The 26,952-nt window shown below is 41.2% G+C and overlaps 1 protein-coding gene across 2 annotated transcripts in view; it reads right to left on the minus strand.

The window, feature by feature from the left end:
- The window catches only part of cpne5a (copine Va), a 102,400-nt gene extending 84,403 nt beyond the window's left edge, over nt 1–17,997 (minus strand). For both annotated transcript variants that reach the window (XM_079558175.1, XM_079558174.1), the window contains exon 1: nt 17,814–17,997. In XM_079558175.1, coding sequence (XP_079414301.1) covers nt 17,814–17,920 — 107 coding nt within the window. In that variant the 5' untranslated portion in view covers nt 17,921–17,997. The remainder of the gene's footprint in view (nt 1–17,813) is intronic.
- Between the last annotated feature and the right edge of the window lie 8,955 nt (nt 17,998–26,952).

Consider the following 26,952-nt stretch of genomic DNA (forward strand, 5'->3'; position numbering starts at 1 on the left):
CACCAGCAGTGGGTGGCTACCTGTCTTCAAAGCAAAGCAGCAAAGTTATGAGTTTGGTCTGAGAAGAGGCAAACGCGCTTAATGGGGTCTTATCACCAACGAAACCAATGTTTGGATTTTATTACATTTACTTTGAGACTTGAAATTGTAGCACATTAGTAACGGGTTAGAATACTTAGATTAAGTACCACAACACGTGTTTAAGTAATCCAGTACTAGTTACAGAGTATATTCTCCTGTCTCAGTCTTATAATTTCCCTGTTTCTGACACGGCCATGGCAAGTGTGCCTGGGCAGCAAAAAGGCAGGGTTAGTGAGCGGGATTACATTGTGAGAGTAGGCAAAATTAGCATCATTTTGCTTAAAATCTGCACACTTTACGCACCGATTTGTTGACAAACTCTGCTAAGGCTAATTTGTTCATCTTTAGCTATAGCTGTTGCCGGTTTTATCGGGTTTTTAAGGATTCTAGCGTTTATGCCTCTTATTGTAGACTGTTGATGTAATATGTCCGTATAAATACATAATTGGCCTAAAGCTCTGCCAAGCGGATTTATCTAGCAATTATTTAGGCCTTTTCAGCTTTCTAAGATCGGCTTGTAAACAGCGTCAGAAAACATGATTGGAACATAAAGGCTTTATGTAAAAATTCATCTTCAAGAATTCATGAATGCTCAAACACACATTAACAAAACTCTCTTGACAAGTACTTTTAAAAGTAACGATACCCAACATTGATTAAGCAATGCGTGGTTTTTGTAGAGTTTTTCAGTCTTTCACTGTTCTATATAGTGAAGCCTTCAGGAGACTCCCTCATGACTCCCATTGCAGTCGACTAATTGAAAGTTAATTTTCAAATGTTACAGTTAATTTAGGAGAACTTAAGGGTTCGATCCCTGGAGAGATTAGGCAGTTTCTTGGTTCAATTATTAAAATATGGAATGGCATAATGAATTTGCATGGCTTTACCGCACCTTTTTATAACTGTTCGTTCACTGGTCGTCACTCCTCTGAGATAAGTTAGCTCAGTCATAATTAGCACCGTGGAGAAAAAGCAAAGATTTCTCGCTTCTAGAATGAAGTCCATTGAATTTTTTTGCCTCAACAAATCTGAATACAGCAAAGACAAATTGCTAGCCTAAAAGTCGTGTCCCTGACCCGCCAAGGAAAGCCACCCTCTGAGTGACATTAACCACAAAAGGAAAAGTGCTATGAAAGAATGGGGGGATGGTTTACGTTTTCAAGCCAACCCGTCACTTCACTCTGCTTTCTGCCCCGTGGCCCTCTCGTCTTTGACGCACCATAAGGATTCTTCACCAGTTTGAGGACACACCAGGTCAGAGGGGCTACTTTTTTGTCTAATACAGCCTTAAGCAGATCCATGTGGGTCGTCAGGGTCAGACTTTCGAGTGAAGGAGAAGTACTATAGCCGATGTCAGCGCAGAAAAGTGAAAGAATCCCATTATTTTGCAGGGAAAAGATGTTCCGGATTTTCTGAGAGGATGTAAGAGGGGTTGAAAAGGTAGAACTCTCTCCTCAAGTAATTTACATTTTAGGAAGAGCATGTACTTTTCAAGTACTTCTCCAGCAGTAACTTTTTTCCATGTGGCTGCTACAACCACATTATCAGCCTACCAGAAATTCTGCACTGTTATGATGCCAGGGTGCAAACAGTCACGATGACCCATGATGAGGCTCAGTCATATGCAGCTCAAGTCTGGAACAGGAGAATATGAGATATAGGACTCAACTCTGACAATGTTTCAGACTATAAATGGCTCTATGCACTAGACAACTAAAAGTAATTTATGTGCACTCTTTACTTTTAATTAACCTTTTTTTTATTAAATAATCTTAGGCATGTTTTAATAATTGAATAATTTTTTTATGAATCCTGCTTAATTTTTTAATAATTACTTTTCGTATGAAGTGTGCTGCAAAATAATCTCGCCTTTCTTTATGATTAGAAGTTATTAAAGGAGCGCTAATTCAAGTAGTAATATCTGCTGAAAATGGAACTGTTGTTTTCTATCATGATGGCAACGTAGCGTTTCCATCACTGTAACTTTGGCGAGGTCACTGCATATCGTGCACAGCTGGCTCCAAATAAATAAAACCCCTCTCCCCTAGATCTCCTATAAATTACACAACTAAATTTCTAGCTACATTGTCCGCTATTACCACAGAACCATTTGTCTTTGTCTGGCTCTGGAGAAAGAGAAATCAAACCACCATTTCATTCAAGCCACAATCTGCTCTTTTTATTAGCAGCGAAGCTATGGGATGACCTTCACTGGGACGGCGCCAGGTGTCTCTTCTGCCCCATATGTTTAATTATTCACTTTCCTTTCAATCTGCGCTCCCTTCAGCCGGACGCATATAACTTGGGTCCAGGCTTGGCTCCCCAGGCGGCCCTTTTGGACGGTAACGACAGGAGCGCAGGCTATTCCGTTGGCGGCATAATAAATGGTAAAGCACATGAGATCGACTTTGAGGTGCGACTAATGCCTGACCTGGGAATAACATCAGCGCTAATTGCACGTGGTGACAGCCTCGGCATTTGTGTGAAGTGGATTTTACAAAGAGCTGAGGGAAACAGGCGCTCAGAGGAGTCCATATTATAGACACAGCACAACACTTTGCACTAAGTCTGACGCAAATTCACGCCAATTTGCCCTCTCTGTTTGTTTGTCCATTAAAGACGCCGATCCCCGTTGAGGCGAGCACAATGCACAGCGGGTGAACTGAAAAGCACTTGTTGGAGAAAAATAAAACACCTCCATTTCTGTTTCCATTTGTTACTTCTGTTCTATGTGATTCTTAGGCTGAACAGCAAATAAAACATCTGCATTTTGACCTTATGCTGTTTGTTGCATTTTTGTCGCACCTTAGAAGCGTTTTTGTCATGGTTCCGTCTCTTTTTTGTCGTTTTTTTGTCACATTTTTTGTTGCTTTTTCATTGCTTTTTTTGCCTGATAAGGTGTTGGCCAAATTATTCAGTTATTGAAGAAGATATTGACGATTTGGGCAAATACAGTAAAGCAATAAGAGGAAACAACATCCATTTCCTTTCTTTGTGTTGAAATATTTCCTTGGCTGCTAAGTCACTCAAGAGAGACCCCTGACTTATAGTATAATGTCATCTTAGTGGAGCCAGCATTAAGGCAATGCTTTATGAATAATTGATAAGGGCACTGAATTGTGTTTGAATGAGTAACACATCTTGTGAAGTGTGAACAAGCTAAATGCATCCCGTACAATCAAAGGTGCAAACTCACATTGAGGTGGTCAGGCAGTCGTATACCTGCCGCTTCAAGGTGTGAATGGGGGTGTGAACCAGAGTTAATTTCAGGAACAAATGTTAATTGTGTTTCAAAAACTTGGTTTTAGCCTTGTTTTAATGCACTTGACAGAATGTGTGAATTGCTACTTACTTTTAGATTTTTGTACAGTTTTACAAAATATGACATTGACAAGATCTACGACAAAACACACAAGCACAGGCGCGAGCTTTTGCCAGTGAAACCAATTTAAATCATTCACAGTGGATGAGTGCAGTGATTCACAAATTGTTTTCGCACAGACTTTTTTACGCCAGACACTCATTCCGATGCAACCCGTTTCATCAAGGCTCGGGAGGGGAACATAAAGTACTGGCTGTTGGTGAAGAACACAACGGGCAGGAGACTGATAAAGACTTGAATATACATAACCATTCTGCATTGTGTTGAAAATTGTCAAGACAAGTACGCAAACATATTGTTTCAATGAGAAAAACACAGGCCCGCTCCTCAACATGACAGAAGATTGTGCTTCATGAAACCGCAAGATTACAATTTGTTCCCTTGCACCGGCAAAGGAAAACAAAATTGGACTGAACAGTAACGCAACATCTACGGGGGACTTCACACTTGCTGCAATTGAACTCAATACTTTTTATTTGGCACATTTCATTCGAAAACCTCCACTTCTCTTGACATTTTCTCTTTGTTCACGGTAAAAGACGTCGATTCGGTACCAGTGCAGCAGCGTGTTGGCTTGACGGACACTGTTCATTAAAGCTTTAGTTTGAAAAGGCCCTCGTATGGATCCGGCGAAGTGCGAAAACAGAGCAAGTTGGTCAATCTCAACTAGGATAATAAATGCTACATCTCTGCGCAGGACTAATGATGCTAGTGGGGGGACGAGAGTGCTGCCAGTGTGTTGCGCGGCGGTCTAATTGGCGGACAGTGCATAGGTGAGGGAGGGACACAGCAGGTAGGTGGAAGGGGGGGTAAAACACTAACTAGGCGTGCAAGCACTTAGATGCGATCACTGTGTGACACGCACTTATTAGCTGAACACTGATCTCACACGGGCGCAGCAGCGTTTCACTATAGGAGCTGGCCACCTATAGAGCCATGTAATTAGAGAGCATATTTTAAGCCGACAGTGGTGATATTTATGCTTATAATAGAGTGTAGATAATGCAGAGTCTGGCAATAGAGGTCAAATGAGTGTCAGTGTTACGGAATGTATTAATTGCTTTTGACACTCCGTTTAGAAAAACAATATGTAATGCTTGGGATAGGGTCGATGCTTTTTTAGAAATCTGTGCCCCTGAACTGCTTCTTTACCTTTTTAGTCGATTCAATGTTTGACTAGTAGTGCATTGCCATTGGCCTAAGCCTTGGCCTCTTCTATCTGCCCTTGCTTAAAAGCGTTCCTTTCAACCAGCATCATCCAACCACACAAACGCAAAGCTACTCATCATTTGGAAGTATTTTACGCCAACTGCCAACACTCATCGAAAAAAAAAACTGCCCACAAAAGGAGAGACCTGCTTTGCATCGTGTATGTTTACGTGCATCTGTAACCCGCCTCTCAGCACTTCCTTTCATCGCGTCTTTTAACCCGAGTTTCAGCTTCCCCCGTTCACTGTTTTGCCGCGCTTTGTGACTTCAAACGCAAACGCCATCACAACAAGAGAAAGGCTGCCTTGTTTTGCAGCAATGTAAGTGGAGTCAAATGCCTATTTTTAGTGCAGCTTATTGATGTTTAAAATATGTACAGGACGCTTTGAGAAGTTTGCCTATCGCACTTGTTATGCGGTGGAAAGGAAATTGCCTAAAACGGCGTCCTCAGCACTAAAACAATTTGAACATTTTGAAGATAAACTCTGTCCCCATATGACTGATTATGCGTTTTCCCGGGGTCAAAATGAATAATCTTATCCAAAGTAGTGTCTCAGCTTTTTCACAGGTTCGCCGCCCACTTGTCCAATTGTCCCTGTCGGCAACAGTAAATCGCTTTCCGTTAAATGCATCCGCCGCAGAAAAACTCCCTGATCAGATGGATGGCACACAATAACAACAGTTATAATGCTTGTTTTGCCTTTTGGCGAAGAGTTTGAACGACAGCTGGTGGGCCTTGAGCATATGCAGCATAATGTAAAGGGAGTTTAGCAACACAAAGACCAGTAACTTAGCGATGGTGTCTACAGTTTAGTAGCAATCATGTTATGCAATATGTTCTCCAGTGTTTTTCTTTTAACTGATAGAACTGAAGTCTTTGTAGCAAACAGGAGACATATCAAAATGTTACTACATTGTTCCCTCGGCAAAACCCGTGGTATTATTCACTTCATTCATTAATCTTGGTTGTCTCTACTTTAACTCCTGAAGTGCTCCCATCTGTATTTCCTGGATTTTACTTATTAGCTTCTCTTTCCTCATAGAGGGAACCCAAACTGCCCTTAATCCATCTCTGGGTCTCTTCACAGTCTGTTCAGCACGGCTGCATCGACTTCGAAATCCTGACCAGTGTCTCACTGCTTAATGTCTTTTCTTTGTATTAAAACATAACATATCAATGTTGAGGCCCCAAAAGGAATATAAGTAATTAAGTATTTGTCATTGTACAACCGTTCAACAAAATTGTGTTCAGGTGTTAGTCCTGAGCCACTGCGACTGAGCCGTGCTGCCATTGTGGGTCAACCTGAGCTGCATGTTTTTGGAGGTAGAGGAAACCTGGCTGGTTGCCTTCAGTCTCCTCCATTCCTTTGAAACGGTGCACCGCCTCCTGGGTTTGTCCCTGTTTCAGAGCGTGGTGTCCTGCACTGGTCAGCTCCACCTCCTCCTTCCTCTTCCTCCTCCACACCACAACTGTCTTTTACCATCTTCTGGGTAGAGCTTAGCAGTTAATTAGTTTTATTTTCCAGTGAACGTCCATTAGCCAGAACAATAGTAGTGATAGAAGGCATGTGTGTCTTCGCTGTGAGTCTTGCCCAGATACCTCCTCGTTTGTCCATTTTTTGTTTCCTGTAGCGCCTCTTGTGATGCCTCCACTGTGCTGCAGGTGTGGGGGGGTTGCATCTTCAGAAGGAGAAATTTGTAGGTCTCAAATGTCTTTAGCTCATAAGCTAGCGGTTTGTTTACTTTTAAAAAGCTGCTTTGTTCAGGACCATTATGGACTTTCTGCAGTAAAAAAAATAAATCGCCAAACCTCACAAAAACACAGCAAAGATGTACAAAGGTATCCAGTAAAACAATTGGAAACCACAAATGCAGCTCGCAGAAAAAGGCAAAAAACGCACCTGTACCAAGAGATAGGGAGGTTGCTGCTTGTTTATGTTTTTAAGTCTCAATTATAGAAGACACTTTAATGCTTAATTGCTCTTTATTCACTGAGTAGTACCTGTCTAAGCCAACACACTAAATCCTGTGACTAGCAACTATATGTGCTTGTGACCCCTAATGAATAAAGGAATGCGAGTCTTTCATTGATTTATAATTACATTAATCTTACGCTGACTGCATGTAAAACCTTGTTCCAATAAGCTGCTCAGATTTCCCCAGCCATCCGCAGTGTTATAGGTCAAATATCCCTGTGCACTAATCCTTGACACACTCTGCTGACCCTGTAGGTTTTTAGTCGGACTAATACAGTGTGATACCTCAGCTCCGGTGGGGACTGCCTTCACGTTTTATTACCACACCTCCCTCCTGACTTTGGCTGCCTGTCAGTCCAATCAAAACTTGGGGATGACACTGGCAGCCTGTGTAGGGCCACCGCTGGCACCAGGCCACTACAGCTGTGCGCCTGTGGAAACCCCCTCACACTGTCACACATCCCAAATGAGGATTTATTAATAACACTGAAAGCACAAGTGTCAGCGATCCAGACTCATTTCTACAGTGTCACAGGGTTCATGCATAATTATCCGCATCAACGACCTAACACGCAAGTTTATACTATCCCCCAAAATTGGAAAAATAAGCCAGAGTCTTAAATGGCCCCTTTGAACAGAGCAGGGTGACTCATCAACTTATTTTAGCTTACAACTATTTTGAAAACACTCAAATTGAAAATTTAGTGTTGAATGCTTTCTATATGCAGGTCATGGTGGCTGCATTTACTGCAAGTACATTCAATCATTTTACCTCATTTGAACTTTTTAAATTTTAGATTCTTTTCAAGGGACTTGTTCTATGGGACCGGAGAAGTCACTTGCCCTTTGTCGGCAACACGCAGCACTTCCTTGAACTTGAAAACTGGTGATTCAACAACAACCCTGAAAGAATATCCTCTTATTCACTCAGACCTGCTCCCATTGACTTTGAAACGTGTCTGTCTTTTCAAGGGTGCGGCGCAGATTCAAAATACAATACAATCCAACAGACTGAGGCCGAGCATGTGAAAATCACTCATTTGTACTGGGTTGTTGTAGAATTGAGGATTTTATTAGGGAGGGGTTTAATAGATTATTGACTCAAGCTTGTTATCTATATTGTAATGCGGGTGTTGTTACTGACTTTGGTATCAGCTCGATAAATGTCTTACACCATCCGGCCTGTTGAGTGAACTGGTTTTCTTTCTTCAGATAAAATGGCTTCCTTCACTCCACTTTCAACTATCTTTTCTCCTTGACTAAAATTCAGACCATACTGTCAAAATATGCAAGCAAATTTATAAATGTATTTTACTAACAACCAACAAAATGCTACTGTCAAACATTTAAACAAAACTGCACAAGAGGAACCCGTTAAACATGTTTAATGTCTCCATAACAAAATCACAGAGGTGCCAAGTTATTCTCTAAATTTCACTGCATAAAAAAAAGGAGCACATCTGTATGAACTAGCTTTTGTAAAATGCAAGCTTATCCTCAAATTAAATATTTACAAGATGCCAGATCACTTTATATTCAGAGTCCTTCTGTGAAAGTTCAGCTCTTGTCTTTGTCTCTAATTCAATGCATAATTTAACTTAAGTAAAAATTTCCAACGTGTATTACTATTTGATACAGTGACACGATGATTTATTTTTGTGCCATAATCATGCAGCTCCATCTCTGGATCCAGATCTGTCACTGCCCACACAAACACACACACAGAGAGACAGAGATAAAAGCTGCCAGTCGCCCCAGGTCAATTTTAACCCAGAACTTCAAATCAAAGAGAGGCACCGCTGTATAAAACTCTATATTGAAATTTCTCTTTAGCTGAGAGGGAGAGAGAGAAATTCATTAATAATTTAACATTGTTACACAATACAAACTCAACCAATCCCCTGTTGTTCCTGCCAGGTCTTGACAAAAGAAGAGAAACCAGGTCAAAGAACTGGAATTAATGACTTCGAAAGGCAGATTTCTATTGATGTTCAAACTGCCAAAAAGATGAAACACCTTGTATAATAATTAATATTTCATTTATAATAAAACATGAATATCCAATGCCAAAACCAACACTAGGTAATTAACTAGGAAGAGGCAGAAAATATAAGCTGTCCAAGTTCCAAGAGAGAATAAAAAAGTACAATCCCAGTTTGTTTCACAGGCTATCCATCCTTATGACTTTCTGCATGACATGAGCTATTTGTTTTAATGAATGAAAATGGATGTAGAAAACAGATGCTATAAAGCAGAATGGCATTTGAAAAATATTCGTTCTTTTTGGCATGTCCTCGATACTATTTTTTTTGCCTTTTCTCAAAAAGTTTATTGATTTGAGGCTTTCTGTTTGGATGAGATACCAATCATTGTCTTCTGTTTGCCAAGTTGTTTTTGATTCCAACTTTTTTGAAACCGTCTATTACCCTCACACACCATCATCATGAGTGTGGACTGATAGAAAACCTTCCAATAAACAAATGGTTGGTTACACAGGACGTGTCCCGATTGCTCCTGTCCTGCAATTGTTTTTGATGGATCGAACTGCCCCGGTGCCACCAGCTCTAATCGTCCTGATGATTTCATTAGTCCTTCCCCCTCAGCCTGCAATTTTCGCCTGGGGAAGTGTTGAGACCAAGATGCATGCCACAAGTTTTTTTTTTCTTTTTTTTTTTCTTTATTGGCCCCCAGGGGAGCTGTAATCTGCTTGAATCCTCTCGTGCAGTATCAGTCACCCTCTGGTGTACAGTCCGCATGACCTCTGGTGTTTTCAGCAGGTAATGAATCCCTGCGGAGGCGGAGGTAAGATGGTATAATGGCTAGGTTGGTGATAGATGCCCCCCGCAGCAGATGCCATTGATAGGATGCAGTGCAGCTCTGACCAATAGATCACTGCAAATGAATAGTTACAGCAACCACAACACGCGCAGGGGGTTTCTCAAACTGTGGTATAAGTGCCTCTGTTGGTCTTGTTGGAATTCAGTAACAAAGTGCAATCAAGTTGCATTGCTCAGTTCTGAAACTCAGTTTGGCTCTATTTTTGAGAAAGTTTTGTCCTGGTTTGGGCTGGGCACTGTCATTGTTGTCAGTGTCCTAAGGTGTAGAATGATCCCAGACATATTCACCACAACTGCCTCTAAAATCCTGCACTGTCGCTCAAAAAGGTGTTAATTCGGGTCCGAAGTGCCGTCATGCACGAGCTTAAAGTATTATGCAAAATCGACTTTTTCAAGCTTTACATCATGTTATTATGTCATTCCCTCATTAAAAACATGCCTGAAGTTAACACGTATTTTTGAGTAATCTGTAAAAACTCTGATGGCAGCCATTTTAGGGATAGGTTTGCCTGAGTCTTCCTAGGAACGCCCCCACCTCCTGGAGACGCCTCCGAGCTTTCATCACCAGCCGAGTAACCAACCACTGCTCCTCAGCAGAACCCCCTCCCCACTGATGCCGAAGACAGAGTGTGGAGGGGGCGTGCCAGAAAGGGTCAGAGGTTCTTAAAGAGACAGAGGCCTATTTCAAGACATTCGCTACAGCCATTTTGAGAAATCCATTTTATACAAGGCAGTTATTCTAATTTACTGCAGTTACAGACCAACAGAAGGTTTCGTCATCATTGTAGTGTGCTATAGACTGGTGCTATGTGATTGAAAAAAGCATAATACCGCCTCTTTAATATAGAAGGTGCAGTTACACGTTTGACCTGAGGTGGCAGTACTGAGAATAAAATGGCTAACTTGCATCTAGCCCCTATTAACAATACAATAACAATATCTTAATGATACTTTTTTTTATACCTATACGAAAACATTTGTTATCTAGAACCAGAAAAAATGTGTTAATTTATTTCGTAAAAGACTATGGGCTAGATGTTGTTCATGCCGAAGCGCAGGCTTCTACCAAAATGGTTGTTTTCCGAGTGGCGCCGCTGTCGCGCTATGTGCCTGTGCCACTTGCAAGAGGGCGTTGCTTCTAAAAAGAGAGGAGATTGACTGAGGCGCATTTTATTACAAGCAGCACTGTGTGAGGTGCTCTGATGCAGCCTCACATTCGTTTCCTCGCTTACATCGCACTGCCTTGTGTTCTTCCTTAAGCATTATAGGCTCTCACAGGTCAAACTAAAAACTTTAACCCCATGAGCTAAACCCACTCCCCAATAACCCCTCTACTTCCCCCTCCCGCGTAGTCTGGTTGGAGGAAAAGGCTGTTACATGACACCGCGATTGGCCATGAGTGTTTCTACACCCCACGTACTTACCACTTAAAAGTGCAAAGTTTAGGAGCTGCAAGATCTCAAAGTGTGCTCCTACTCAGCACATTTAGAAGCACAAGATCGGGCCCTATTTCTTTTTAATTTGTATCATTTAGTTGAGCTGAAACAACCAAGTCGCTTCCTGTAATGCTATCCCTGGACCAAGCAGGCACCAGTATAGCATCTAAACCTTTATTTTCCCAGTACCATACTGGTAGCCAGTCCTAGTCTTGTCTAGCTCTCTGGTTTTTCCAAACTTTTGATTCATGCCTTAAAAACTAAATTGTGCCCATTTTGGACACATTCATGAGCATTAACACTTCAGAGGAATAAAATCGAAATGGCTAAACAAGTACAAGAATCATATCCATCCATTTCAGTGCATGTGGAGGTGTAAACTGCAGGGTTAAAAGGTTTTATCGACTCTGTAGCAATTATTTCCATACAGATGACATAATTGTAATGTATTATTACCGAAAGGATTGTTGATTTTGCAATTCTGATTCCATTGAGATTAACGTTGCAGCCCTAGTAAGTCTTGGAGAAACTTTTCCCAAGGTTGAGGGAAGCATGAGGCGCGCTGACAGACAAGATGGAAGTGCTGCTGCCTTCATCCTAAAAATGGAGACTTTGGGGGCTGATAAAGTTGTCACAGGGGCTGATTCTCGGTGGAAGATGGGCGGCTTTGTCAGCTTGTTCCACTTTTAACAGCAGATCTGGGTCTGCTTCAACAAGCCGCAAAGTGCCAATAAATTTCACAAATGTGCCCTCGGTTGATAGGAAGAAATAAACTTGGTAGCGAGCTTGATAGGCTGCTGGAATAGCTTGTATACAGTATATCAGCCAGCAACAAACTATATCTCGGCTTCATCAAATCATTGTGTTTTCTCTCGTGGCTAACTGTAACAAATGATATGTCAAATCGCCAACTCTAAAATGCTGCCCCTCTCTATACGCACCGACAAGGGTTGTATATACCATTGTCAAGCCTTATCACGGAGATGCTGCTCATTCCTTCAGTTTCATGGCGATGGAGTGTGTCTTTTCGTGCCAAAAATAACAAAGATAAAGCTCACTGCAGCACGATGCAATAAAGAATTATGTCCACACGGCAAATAAACATCAGATGAACAGACAAGTGACGGTAGATAACTGACACAAACTTTAAGAAACTAAATCCTTAAACCATGAGATCACGATGGCAATAGGATGCTTTAAAATGACTGGGATGTGGATGTTTTGACCTGGGTCATGGTAATTATCTCTTACTGAGCCAATCCACTTTGGGTTTCCTTGACAGCACAAATGAATCCGGATAATATTTATTTTCACATTGCATTAAAATGTCTGTTTTAAATGGAATGGACTTTAATATTGCAAATGTATTGGTTCAACCGCAAACAAAAACACGATAGTTATAATCCAGTGTCAAAGTGGGCATTTGAGCTAGGGATGCACCAATCCGATACTAAAGTATATATCGGATTAAATATATATCGGGTATCTGCTTCAAATATCCCATACTGATACCAGCTTTGGCACTCAACGCATAGAAAACACAACTTTTACCATCTAAATTTAAGAATGAATATGGACATGCTGTATGTCATTTTGAAGCTAAAAACCCGGAGAATTCAATCGCTTAGTTAGTAAGCGCGAATGTATTTTTGATCGCCGGGCAAAATGCCGTGGTTAGCAACAGAATGTTAAGGCTAGCAGGAGCATGCTAATGCTAACAAGAACTAATTAGGGCTGGGTCAGAAACTATGATAGAAATACCTAATGTAGCCAAATAAAATAAAATCGGCCACTGCTGAATCCAAGTGTTTGTATTTTAGTTTAAGAAATAAGTGAAACATATTTGTAATGATCAGATCACTTCATGTGAGTTGTTTATATTCATGTAACAGTTACCTAAAGCCTGTCATTTACCCAAGGATATTTAGTGTAGAAAAGTCCAGTGATCCTTGTCAAATTGGGATTGATTGAGATTTGAGAGCAGCTACAACTAACGGATATTTTCATTTTTGTTATTTTGTAGCATATATCCAGTTACCCTTCCCATCATAACCCTCTCCATTTACCCAGTCTCGGGTCCGCTGAACTTCAAATATCAATGTCAAATTCTCCACTCAAAGCCACAGCGGCCTGGCTTTTGAGTTTTGAAGGTGTTTTTCCTCCTGCACACTATGATGCAGGACCTCATGTAGCGTGACACAGACTTTGCTGAAATCATATAGCAGTGTCAGAGGAATTGGGGACATTTCAACGCTGCTAAGCCATGCCTGTAAAGCCTACTCAAGGGCACCCACGATGAGAACTCTTTCTATTAATTAAATGATAGAGCTCGCATTATAACAGCCAGAACAGTGAATACAGACCCACTTAATGTAGTTCTAATAGATTTCTGAAATACCAAGTCGAATTGTCTATCGCACTTGAAGGACTTTTATTAAATTATTACTTATTCATAATCCCCCATATGCCTCGTCTAATGTCGCACAAAAAGATAGTGCAAGTATTATGTTAAATGTTATCCAGGGGCGGCGAAAATGGCCAATAACTTCCGTGTATGATAGTGTTGAGATGAAGCAAAACGAGCAGAAGAAAAGTGTTCATTAATAAATATCTCCCCGCCGAGCCTTGAGGGGCATTGTGAATTTCTTTTTTTTTTCTTTCTCCAACATTCATAACCGAAAGTGGAACCGCCACAGCCCCCATCTCCCCGAAGTCATTGTACGAGGGGGCTCTGAGCCGGTCTGGTGAGCAGAGATACAGAGAGGACACTTTCGGGCACATCCAGTCGCGTTCACTTTCTACTATTTTGCTCATAATTAAAGCATGATGTAGCAAAACCGCAAAGACGGGCCATAAAATATTCATCTGAACTGCTTAAACATTAACTAATGAGCAGAGCCATTACTGCGATGTAAAAGGTGGCCTGCAGGGGTTACCAGGAGAAAGGGTGCATGGCAAAATGAAGGCTGATGGGTGGAGGATTTAGTAATGCAGATGAAGGGACTAAAGTAGTTATCGTAGACTTTTTGAAGTTTAGTGTTCCAACACAGTCACACAAATGAGCAGACTATTTGTTCCACTGGTCATTAACACACTGTCCACATACAACCATTAAACGCCAAGTTACAAATCACTGCACTCTATATATGGCTGAAGATTATGTGAAGAATTAATGAGGAAACGGTAAGATTCTGGGTTCCAATCGCTGATCGTGGGAGCCTTTTGTGTGGAATTTGCGTGTTCTTGTTTCTGGGTGGGTTGAAGGATGGGACAAATTTCCTTCCAGGAACAAGTAAACCTTAACCCTGATTATGTAGTTGGGGCTTCCAATGCAAAATTGCATAGATTAGATCCCTGCAATGTGTAAGTCTCCAAAATATAATATACATGCTCTATCTGTGGCAAAACATTGGGTGGCAAAACTCTTGACCCTAGAAATAAAACACATCAACTGATTATTTGTTATCTTACTGACCTCTTGAGGCTAGAGTTAGTAAGTTGAGCACAAGATCTTATAAATAAATACAAAGGTTCCTGATACAAACTAGCCTGAAACCTCCCAAGATAAAAAAAACAACTTTTTGAGTTATCATTACTTATTTATTTACAATAAAAGCCACCAAGGAAATGAAGAAACATATAACCTCTTTAGCTGAGGTAACAATGCATAAAACGTACATGAATATTTATGAGCACCAAGACAGAAAGAGGGCACACTAAGGCAGCCAATATCGTTGTATTCTGTTTAACTCTCAATATAAAATACCATAGTAAGCCGTTCATCTATTCAAGGTAACTATAGTATTTTCAAATGTCAAACATTTCCAAAGCATTACACTAATATTTCAACATTATACTGTATATGAATAGCATGACCAATTCACTAAAACAATGCATGCCATATAAAGCAAACTCAGTTTTATAGCATTCACACTCATAATTACAGCCTGCTACTTATCCACGTTTCTGAAAAGCCTGCATGCATAGAAGCTACTCAAACACAAAGAGCCATATCATCCACAAGTTGAAGTGTTGCCATCTCTCCACTTTTACAGAGGCAGCTGCTGCGGACTCGTCTCACTGGACGACCTATGAGCAAAACCAATCAGAGCCAAAGATGGGGAACAATGTGCCATCGCTGTGATATGCTCTTGTTTTGATAAGGTCTTGTCCGCTTCAGCCTCTCGGTTAGTCAAGGGGGCTCACTGTAATATTGGTTATGAGAATGCCTGTAGGGGCGTGCACACCACAGTCCCGCACACACAGCAATAAGGGAGCTGAAGTGACTAAATCAATTACACACAGGTCTGGAGACTGTAACTCTCATAGCATCCAAAGTATAAATGATCAAAATAAATATTTGTAAATAACGAGAATACATCTTCATGTGTGACTTTGTAATTTCAGTCCTTTCCCCTTCTGTTCACTGATCACCGGAGATATTGATGGCGGTGAGCACCTCTTGCATAAGGGGAGATAAGCTCTTTGCCAAACAGACAGGTTCCATGTCCCAAGAGTTCGGGATCTTAGCATTGCTTTATGCCCTTATTTCAAACAAGAACAACGAATATCAAAACCAATGCAGATTTCCACTCAAATGTATTTTCCATTTAAAGACATAATATATAAACCATTAACTGCACTGTGGCTGTTCATTTGATGGTCTGCAGAAAGACATATTTCAGAGTCTTGCTTTATACATAGATCGACAACAAAGACAATAACAGAAATCATGTTTTAATCTACTTGGTATCAAGTAACTCTCTCATAGTTGTCAGAACCGAGACTTAAGCGGTAACATATTTTACTGATAAACCATATCCCTGAAAAAATATTTAGTTTGCTGCCTCATTCATAGGCTGCAAAACATCTTGAGTAATACCGCTATCCTAGAAGAGAGAGAGCTACAGCAGCATCTTTAATCACACAGAGGCGCTGACCTGAGGAGGATATGAGCTCTTTGCATCTGAAGCCGACCGTGTGCTGCGAGCCCGCAGGAGCAGGGAGGACTTTCTCTTCTCTATCTAACTGTGTGTCCTGGAGCAAGACTTTGTTTGGACAGGCATTAATGACAGACAGGGGAACGGCAGGACCGCCAGCGCCCCGGGGCATCAACACCGATTGCAGCTTAAAGTCCAGGGATGGAGGGAGAAGTGATAGTGTGCATCGAGAGAGCAAGAGCGCACACTCCTCATACCCCGTCCAGCTGCTATACTCAGCAATTACACCCCGCCACGGATCTATCAGCCGCTCAGAAAATGCCTGCTTCCTCAAAGGCATGCTCAACACAGATCCTCAGTTTCTCGTATATTTCGTTTTATAGCATGTCAGAGTAACAAAGCATAATGATAATGGCAGGTTCCAAAAGAGAAGGAAAAAGAGAGAGAGGAGTGAAATGTAAAGCAGTTCATTTTAAATTGACAATGGAACTGACGAAGTGCAGGTTGGGAATGAAACACAACATCTTAGTGTAATCTGTCAGAAAAGTAAAGCTGCTTTTCTTTCTATCATACAAAAATTACATTTTGTGTTTGAGACACAAAGATGTTTGAAAATTAGTCAGCAGAAGAACAACTCTAGAGCTGACTTACTTCAAAACACATTTTCACTGAAGGGTCTCTGTTATAGACTGTAACATATCCACTTCTTTTTCGCAGATTTCTATCATTACCAATGTTGCCCAGTGTGAGAGAAAGAACCTTCCACTGTGTACAATTAATGAAAGAATACAACCGACTGTTCGTGCAACTCCAGTGTTGAGACAGAGCCTGTCCAACTACAAGCAGAGCCACTGACAAAGGAGCTCACAGGGGATTAAAGATGGAGCAAAGACATGTTTTTCCTTTGACAGTATATGCCTGAATAGTTCTCTATGAAAAAAAAGCTAACAGCGTATGATCAGTGGCACACAGGGGACCATGCCATAAACATGTATGTGACAAGCAACACTCGTCTATTAAGTCAAACTGTATAAAGAGAGGCCACTGGGAGATCCCTGCACATGAATGAACAGTGAGCCAAATGAAAAATGTATTCACGCCATACCATCTGCTCTAAACCTGCATAACAGGGTGTGAGCATAAACACACCATGATAAAACAAGAAATTGTGCCAAAGCCATATGAGTGCTTTAAAACAATATGAGGGAGAAGAGCATTTTCAGTACATTTGAGAGATGGCACAACGTCAACAGTAAAGACCCATTTGAAGTCCTTTTATTACCACTGCAACAGCTTACTGTCCTCATACCCAGTACCTGCGCACAGTGCCCCGCCCTGCCCAGCCGAGGAGATGCTGGTTAAACGGACTTCTAAAGGACCTGTCCTCGTTCTTTTTCTTTTTTTTCTCTCCCCCCCCCACGTTGTCCTCTTTGATGCTGAGCGTCGCACGCCCAGCCAGCTTTATATACAGTATGACACGTCTCAGGAGAGCTGTCAGCGTCAACAAAATAATTCCTCCTGTGGTGAGGGACTTGGCGCGCGTAAAATACCAAAGCACAGAGAAATTGGATGCCCGAGTAACAGCAGAGGCTTGAGATCTTCAGTGAAATGGTGTTGTAATAAAACAGAAAGTACATGTAGGTAAGTTATCTAGAGATTTGTAATAGGCTGTTATGCACAACGAGGTTACAGTGGAGCGTTCTTAAAATGAACGTTTGCGCAAACCAGTGGCACAAATGTAGTTGTAAACTTGACATGCGGAGTAAGATTAAACAGACAATTCGACAAATAGATTTTATTACTTAAAATGTATTTCCCACCCACTTTTGAAGTTAACATTATTGTAACGAGTTTTTTCTATACAGAGAGAATTCCGTTGAGGGAACTCCAGAATTTCGCGCTCCTCGTGATGGCACAGAGGAGAGCGCGTAACTGCAGCACAAACCGCTTACCTGCATGACACTGAGATCTCGACTTTGGTGGCCGGGATGCTCCCGCTGATCGGGTCGAAGTCGCGGACAGTGGCGGTGGCTTCTTTTTTGTCCACGTCTCCCTCCATCGTTGCGGGAGACGCGCGCCAGCCCCACGCACGGCAGCTGTGGCGGCGAAGGCGGGCGGCAGCGAAGTGGCGAGACGCAAGGGGCGCGGGGTGTGGGGATGGGAAGGGGGTTCCGGACCCGACTCAAGTGCTGTCCATTGGAGAGGTGCGGCCGCTCGGAAAGTTCAGTCGCTGTTTCTCGGAGGCAGCCGCGCACTGAGCTCTATTGTAGTGCTGGAAAAGTAAGCGCGCTGAACTCCTCCCCTTCAGCCCGCATTCTCGCACGAGCAGCCGATGCACGCGATTGATTTGTCCAGATCGTTTTTTTTTTTCTGCTCTAAATTGATTTCAGAAGCCTTTAACTGAGAGAAAGGATAAATCAAACCGAAGTGCTACTCTTTATCTACGCTGTAACAGTCGATTAAACGTGTTTGTTGGAGCTTTTAAAGTAGTTCCTCCTCGCGCATCTGCCGTGCTTCTCTCTCAGTGTAACGCTATGAAATGCTCGAAGTGGATATGCTCGTTCGACGCGGATGAACAGTTTTCCTCCTCCGTGTAGGAAAAAAAGAAAAGAAAAAGAAATGACATCAGCAGCCACCAGCGCGTATAACTAATTGAAGAGCCCGTTTCTGTTCTTCGTTTCAGCATCTGGACAGCTCCTCAAAGTCCTTTCCGACTTCAGAAGAAACGCGTGATTTGTGAACGCAGGACGCGCTCCTCCGCCACAACCACAGAGGCTATATTTGCGCACATGTCATTCACTAACATTGTGCTGAGGAAACATGAGCAGCTGTGTTGAGTTTGAAGACTTGTGGTAAAAACTGAGTACATTGTGATACACTTAGGTGAGTCAAAGGACCTGACAAATATTTGAGAAAGGAAAATGAAACAGGGACTTCACATTTTTCAAACTGCAATGTACCTTAACTTGGTTTTCTTAATGCAGTATCTTTCATAAGTAATGTGTCATTTAGCTTACAAGTTACAAGCGCTTCATTACAGCACCACCTCATCAGCATTTGAGGCCGTACGGTCAAAACTGAGATTGCTCCATTCATGGGAGTTGTTTGGCCAAAAATATTGAGATTCATCCCAGCCGCTGTCCACCTGCAGTCCACCTGCTGTATTCTGTGTAATGGATTAAGTTTTCTTTTTGATGCTTCTTCAAACAAGCAGCGTGATGGCATCAGTGGCAGCAAGGGGTAACCACAGATGACTGCAGCAGCTGCACAGAGCAAGTTCAAATGCCAAATATGTTGCTATTGACAAGACTGCTGGACTCAGACTAAAGGTAGGTTGTCTAATAAATAATATGTCACACAAAAATAGATTTTGACGATATGAACCATAATAAAGTGACAGTGCAAGCCTTGAGTCTAACTTTCACAAGCTCCGCATGTGTGTCATCATCACGTACCACTAAATTGAAGGCTGCAGGCAAAGCTACATTCTCCAAAAACAAATGAAATATGTCTTTGCAAAGATTTCTCCTGCTGATGATGACCAAGCTGCAGTCAAGTCTTATAGATCCAGTGCTCTGCGCAATGGTGGCACAGGCAAAATAAAGGGATATTTCAGGATTTTTTACATAGGGCCTCATTTCCTAGTTATCCTGAGTGTTGCTGATTTCTGGAGATGTTTTTTTTAGTAATTCATGCAGTTCTTATATTTGAAGAGTTTCGTGGTGCTATAGTGCAAGGCAAGCGTTTTCTATGGTATCAGCTACACTGCACTAAAAACAGTCTGACCCGCTCCACAGTGACCTGAGGCAAATCACTTATAACGCCAGACTAACCATATAAATGTTTGTGTCCATAGAATAGCGTAGCTTATACAACCACGAAGCTGATGCTGCTCAAATACAAGGTATTTTAAATGCAAAATGGTTCAAATTAAAATTATCGCCACTGACATTTATATGGTTAGTCTGGCGTTATAAGTGATTTGCCTCAGGTGCACTGTGGAGCGCCAAAAAACTCTTCAAATATAAGAACTGCATGAATTACAAAAAAAAATATCTCCAGAAATCAGCAACACTCTGGATAACTAGGAAATGAGGCCCTATGTCAAAAATCCTGAAATATCCCTTTAACTCCCTATGGAAAGCGAAACAGAAACTTTAGATTTAACGAGCACACAGTCCACACTGCACTGCATTTTTTCTTCTAACTTTAGAGCACTATGTTTTCTATTTTGTTATTGAAAAGCAGCTTTGAAAAATTGGAATGTATTGTCAATTCTTTATAACATTACAAATAGGCTACTGCCTAATAATGAACATTTCAGCTAGTTTATTTCAAAACTGATTTATTAGACATTTATATCGCACTTGCACTCTGATGCACCGTGAACTGAACCGAACCGTGAGAGAGCTGAACCCTTACACCCCTTGAAGACAAATGCAAAGAAATGAATGATATAGTTTTATAAAACCTTAGACTTGCTTTATGTCTCTACATGTCATGAAATATAGCAGGCTGTAGGTCAAACTCATGACAAAGAAGCAGTAGATGAAGTGGCCCACGGTGAAGAGTCATTTTCACTGAAGCCAGGTTTCTGTCCGCAGCCCAGTCGCCTCAGGTCACTCTGCTTTGGCTCAGAGCTTGGAGCAAACTCATTAATACCTCCCCATAGGCTCCAGTCTGGGGAATGGACTTTTCAGACTCTTAGGATTAAACCAGTTTCTCCATTCAAGCAACAAAACTTTATATTTTTATATGTCAAGTTGGTTTTACCTTTGGTCAAAATGCCGTTTAATAGAGTGAAGGAAATCTGACGACTGAAACTATGACACATCCGATATCACTGCACACCGATGATTTATACGTCCCAATATCAAAGTCCTGCGCCGAGAACCAGCATGTGCTTTGAAACAAGAAGAAGCTTCAAAATGACACATCGTTCAAAGAGGAAGTTTCAACACAGACGATATTATGTGAAATCCGTATATAGGCGCACCTCACGACCACAGCTGATTGGCACATTTCAAACCAAACAGCAGCGGAGCTCTGCCTCATTATTACTCATGTTCGGTGGTAATTAGGCCCTGTGGTGGTCCGAGGCTGGTTGATTTGAGCGCCCCTGAGTGCGCGGGCCCTCTCTTCCTGCTGAGAGACCCTCCTGCCTCCTATAGCCACTGCAGCTCTGTAATTACAATAGCACCGGCGCAGCAGGAGGGAGCCACAGAGACGTGGGTATTACAGGGTCCAATAGGTCTAAGAAGAAGAGGTTTCGACAAAGCATAATGACAAGGTGAAGGTCAAAGGGAGGGCAACAGCCTGGGACAACTCATTTGTTGTGCACTGTACATTTGATATAACTTTGCTTAAACAAAAAGGAATCTTCAATTTGGTTGGAAATTCGCAGTATCCATGAAGCTATTTTGAAAAACCATCACTGTTGAATACAATAAGGCAGCCATGGGCATCAAGTGACGCAAACAATTAACAACATGGCTGTATTATCTTACGAAGCTCAAATATTCTTATCATTTTTCATGTGTTTGTCTCCTGTCAAAAATGAATTTGTGCCGACTGGCCAAGGTGACCTCCTTGATAAAATGTTGTGCTCAAGCCTCTTTGTGGCACAAAAATAATCCAAGATTCAATCAGGAAATCACGTCAGGGAGGCTTTTCTACAGCTGTGAAAAAGACAAAAGGATACATTTAGGCAAAATAAATATTTTAGAAGCAGGAACACATACAAGGAGAGAGGATTTGAGGTATATTGGTGGTGTGCTCTCGATATGTTAGTGGTTCTCAAGCTTCAAGACTTTCAACCCATGACAATTTACAAGCCCAAAAAAATATATTTTCCACTTGGATCAAAAATATTTAGCAGTTTGATCCTGTTTGCTGTACATAACATCCAAGGGCAATATTTCCACATAAATATATGTTAATTAAAGCCTAAACTCTTCCTCGCCCTCTGTGGCCGGTGTCTTTCTCATCTCTCCTCTACCAGTGGGAGCTTGAGCGTTCGGCGCAGTATCTTTGCCGTTTCTAGAACTGCACTTTTCTGGACTCAGATGTCTGAGGTTTTTCCTGGGATCTGCTGTAGCCACTCCATTTAGGAGTCACTGCCCCTCGACTGCCCAGTTGAGAACCACAGTTTTAATTGAAGAAACACATTTATATAAAGCATGTGACTGAAGGATGCAGAGAGATGAGATACATTTCTGCTGCATTTTGTTAAGTATTGAGATGGTGCTTCTGTTACTTGTAGAAACTCAATATAAAATCTGCAGCTACTGCTTTGCATGAGGACAAGCATCTCAGAAATACTGGTGTGAAATTTGAATTATGTTAATCTAGTCAATCGTTGAAAAGAATATTTTCTGAGGATAAACACATTAATAAACACTTTATAAAGGCAACCTGATGGTGTTAGTGGAATGTTTTTTGTGGTAGTTAGTAGCTTTTTATTTCTAAAATCAAGATATTGATTCTGTTTTACGCTGCACTAAATGTTCATGCACAACTTTTACCCCGGTCGCAACAGTTTGTCAATATTCATTTGTTCTTCCTGTGATAATCTTTCTAGAGATGCAGATTAACATTGATACCAATGATACATTTATTCTTTTATTAAATCCCACTCTTCAGGAATCACATGTAGCTGCTTTATTTAACCTTATAAATGCCATGTGCTAAGCCTTTACAACACGCAGGTACTTACATGTGGAAAAGATAATAAAGCATTCATAAAGCATGCTGAAAAATAAGCCATGGCAAAGTTCTTGATTGCACCTCCTTTCTTCAGACGTCCTTCTACAACAACATAGTTTGGCCCCACATCTGCCCCACTGGCTCAAAGGTTAGATCTCCACCACAGTATTGACTTTTAAAGTCACTATTTGACCTTTTCATTTCTGTTTATTAGTGCATTTTTCCCCAAGTCAAAGAGGAAGACTTGCTTGGCCTCTTTCCCGTCTATCTTGCATAGCAACATCAGGAGAAATGATGAACAAAAGGTCAAATGTTATTATACTCTGGCTTCAGAAGCTCCTGGTCTGTTTCCGTTTGTGCTGAACTTGTGAGGTGTTTTTTCTGTTAGTTCAAATTCTCTGCATTTGTTCCCAGAACATTTTGTTAATTTGTGCACAGTCAACATATTGGTATCAATATGACAAGAAAACAGCTTGTACAACTTCAAACATAGCAGCAAAGCAATACCAAAAAAGCTATAGGCTACACTTGGACTACAACTGTGTCTTAAAAATAATCCATAGTTATTTAAAATTTCTGGATGCTCAAAGTCAGTTAACGTTACGGCTTGTCAGTCAGAGAATTAATTCAACCAACCATCCATGATGAAATACTGAACGTTATTACAGAGTGTCAGAAAATCAAAACATTTCAAAAGCGCTTTGACAAATCCACTTGGCACCAATTACATCCTGAAAACAGTTGACGCTACAAATAAAAAAAAATAAACTTAATGTTGCCTCAAATTCTCACACACAAGTTGTCTAGAAAATGAAGACAAATCCTTTATTTCTCTTTTCCAGTGCCATTTTTTCCCCAACAAAGGTACTGCACATCATCAATGCCCCTGCGTCGAGCTGGAATCGCATTTGTCATTTTCCATTTCCGATGATTGGATCACTTTGTCAGCGACGTGGCATCTCTGAAGTGCAGCGAGGGGGGGTATTAAGTCCCAAAGTGAGATGTTGGATTCATAAGGAGCAGCAGCTGCAGAGCACCTTGGTGGTCTCTAGCATCTACCTTACATAAAACGTAACAAATCCTACATTATTTCAACCATCTCTGTGCTGCCCAGCAAAGCAGCAACGATGGTGATGGAGGAGTCTAGAAAAAATGATGGCTGTCCTCATTTATCTTGAAAATGGCCATTACAAACGGTTATTCCTGTATGTGAATGGAGGTATGCATATGTTTATGAGAAAGCACGTACGTTGCATGAAATCATCTATTACTTTGATGGAGAGAATGCCACCATTGTGCTGCTGCCTGTGTTCTTAACTGGCGACGCTCTGTGAGATAATTATATTGGGGGGGAGGTAGGGGGGGGGGGGGGGGGGGGGGGACAGACACACAAAAACGCATTTATGTTTCTGCCCGCAGCGTGTGAAGCAAGTGGGAGAAATTCATTCAAAGATGCAATCGTTTCTTTCTCCTCTGTGTTTCCATGTGTGATAATTGTATTGAAACTCGCCATCTTAAAATCCTTATATGAAACTGTAACAGCCGCTCACAAGCGATTCATTTTCATCCGAGAACCCCTTTCCTCCGCAGAGTGGTGCGCTGTCAATTACCTAATGACAAAATGAAAAGACAATTTCTCCTGTATGTGTTACTGGGGGGGGGTTGCTGCTAGAGTTTGCTGCTCATCAACAGAAAATCCCACAAGAGTCAGACCTGCATTAAATGAAAGCTTGAACCTTTGACTTGAAATAGACCTCGCTCTCTTCATCATATTGCAATAAATAGTTATTAACCGTCAAACACACAAAACTGACAATGTGCCCAAAATGCGGGGCAAGTTGTCACAATGCGTGGGGGTTGATTGTTTGTCACTGTGAGTTTTTTATGTTATCTTGCTTCAGGAGGCGTAAAATGTACAAATTCACTAAAATGACCCAAACATACGGCCTCTATAAAAGCCAATGTTAAAATAAAGTGATCAGAAAAACATATTAGACACAAAAGAAAAAAATGTCCCATAAGCCACGCCCCCATTTTACAAGGTTAGGAATTAAGGTTAGGGTTAAGGTTAGGGTTAAGGTTAGGGTTAAGGTTAGGGTTATGGTTAGGGTTAGGAAAAAGGATTTGGTTAGAGTTAGAACAATGTGGGGGGCGGGATCATGGTGTAACTAGGTTGGAAAGCAGAAAGACACTTGTATCAATAATGTTAGCTAGCTAGCAAACGGCTTTAGCATGCTAGCTCTAAAACTAGGGATGGGCGATACCACAATTTTTGGAATCGATATGATGCCGATACTTTTGGGGTATACCGATACCGATACTGATACTGGTCATTTCATATGGGTGAATGTATTTCAATCAATATACATTTCTAAAACTGGTTATTTTATATAATTAACTGGTCAATTAAAATTATACTACTTTAACTGGTTAATTAAACAATGTTAATGTGAAATTAAATACATGAACACATTTTTTTATTAATACTTAAATGACAAACAGAACCTAAACCAGAATGATATGCCTGGCTCAATTCAATCCTTTGCTGTTGTGGACTGTTTTGGCTCAGAACAAAGAAATAAATCATCCTTTTGTGTTGATTATTGCTGCCCCGCCTTCTTTTTTACATATGCAAATTAGCATCGATACTTTTTGCCCAATATCGATACCTAAAAATTAGCCGTTTGGTATCGATATATCGATACTTTGGTATTGATCCGCCCATCCCTATCTAAAACGGCTCAAAGCAAAGCTAACATCTCCATCTTTCAGATCAATGTCTTTTGTTTAAGGCACTAACTAAAGGAAAGCTCTCACTACAGAAATATAAACAATAAAGTTTGGGAAAAGGCATAAAAACGATTCAAATGTGTCCTCTCCTCGTGTCTTCAGTCCAAATGGGAAAATTATTATTGGAAAAGAAGATTAAATACCAATACACATATTAAACACCAGTACCAGCATACAGCGCCCTCTAGTGTGGCTACAAAAAGCAATGTGACAAATAGCCCGGTCTCCCCTACTACTACTACTACTTTTTGATTCCACATACTCAAGCCACTGTTGTAAATGCGACAGTTCCAAGCCTGGATAAACTACATCAGGAAGGACACTTATCATTAAATATGTTGCTACAGGTAAGGTTTGGGGTGTCACTGCTAAACAATTACGCGGACCACTCCAAAAGACGGTTTTGTAAAGAATCCAGCTGCTTGCGTTACAACTTTCCCAAGTCTGGATCAAACCGGTTTTGTTATGGTAGGGCCACCACTCATTATTGGCCAATACTTGGACTAAAGAGTAATGTCATGAGAGGATGGTTCACAAAACTTTAATCACAAAATGTGGTTCTGGCTCGGCAAACAACGGTAAATTTTTCATTAATCTTTCCAAAGTAATCATCCGACTCAAAGCATTTATTTAGAGCTGTCAGAGATACAGGGATCATATATCTGGTTCCAAAATGTCTCTGTGAGGGGTAAGAGTAGAAAAATAAGGGAGCACATTTTAATAAAAGAAAATTATGCTGGGTGCGTTTCTCATATCCTTTGACAGATGTGCTGGCGTGGCGTGTGTGACAGCACAGAGGCACAGAGAGGAGCAGAGCTGGGGATACAACAGATTTAGCTTCATAAGGTTTGGAGACTCTGAACGCGGCTAATTGTGGTTTTAATGCATTCAACAAAAAGTAATATCGCAGAGACATAATTATACACTGATAACACACACACACACGGAAAATGGCGGGCCTAATGCTGATTGTTTTAAAGCCAAGTCTACGGGAACTCATTAAGTCTGGAGCTAAAAGAAATATGTTTTCAGATACAAAAGTATATAGTCCCGTCTTATCTTGTCAATGTCAGAGCTGTTTTGGGCACTTTGCTTTAACAGAACAGAAGACACATGTAGCCAGTTCCTCTCCCGAAATACATTGTTGCAATTCCTAAAAAAAAAAAAAACAGGAATGAAAGATCTCACCCAGTAATATATAATTAAATACATGTGTCTGTCTCCTCTTTATTGTGACCGGGCCCGCCTCTCCTCACACCTGACCTGCACCTGTGCTCGAAACGGGACATTACCATCTCGTCTCAGAGCTGCTGCTTTGCTTTTACAATATAGGCATGAGACTTAAAGACAATAGATCAGGGTATAGGCACGTTTGCCCTTTGGTGGAGGGATGATTGTCTTCATCGTCAAAAAGATCCAGGGCCGGACCTTCAAATAGTAGGCTGAAGTGAAGCATCACTTTCTACAAATACCAGTGCTGTACACCAGTGGTTCCCAACTTTTATGGTCTTATGGACCCCATGGACCCTTTAGTGGGATTCTATGTACCCCTTCCATCAAGAGTTGTTGCAGTTCATCTAGAAAAGGACTTTGTAA

Source organism: Gobius niger (assembly GCF_951799975.1).
Source record: "Gobius niger genome assembly, chromosome: 6".
Lineage (NCBI taxonomy): Eukaryota > Metazoa > Chordata > Actinopteri > Gobiiformes > Gobiidae > Gobius > Gobius niger.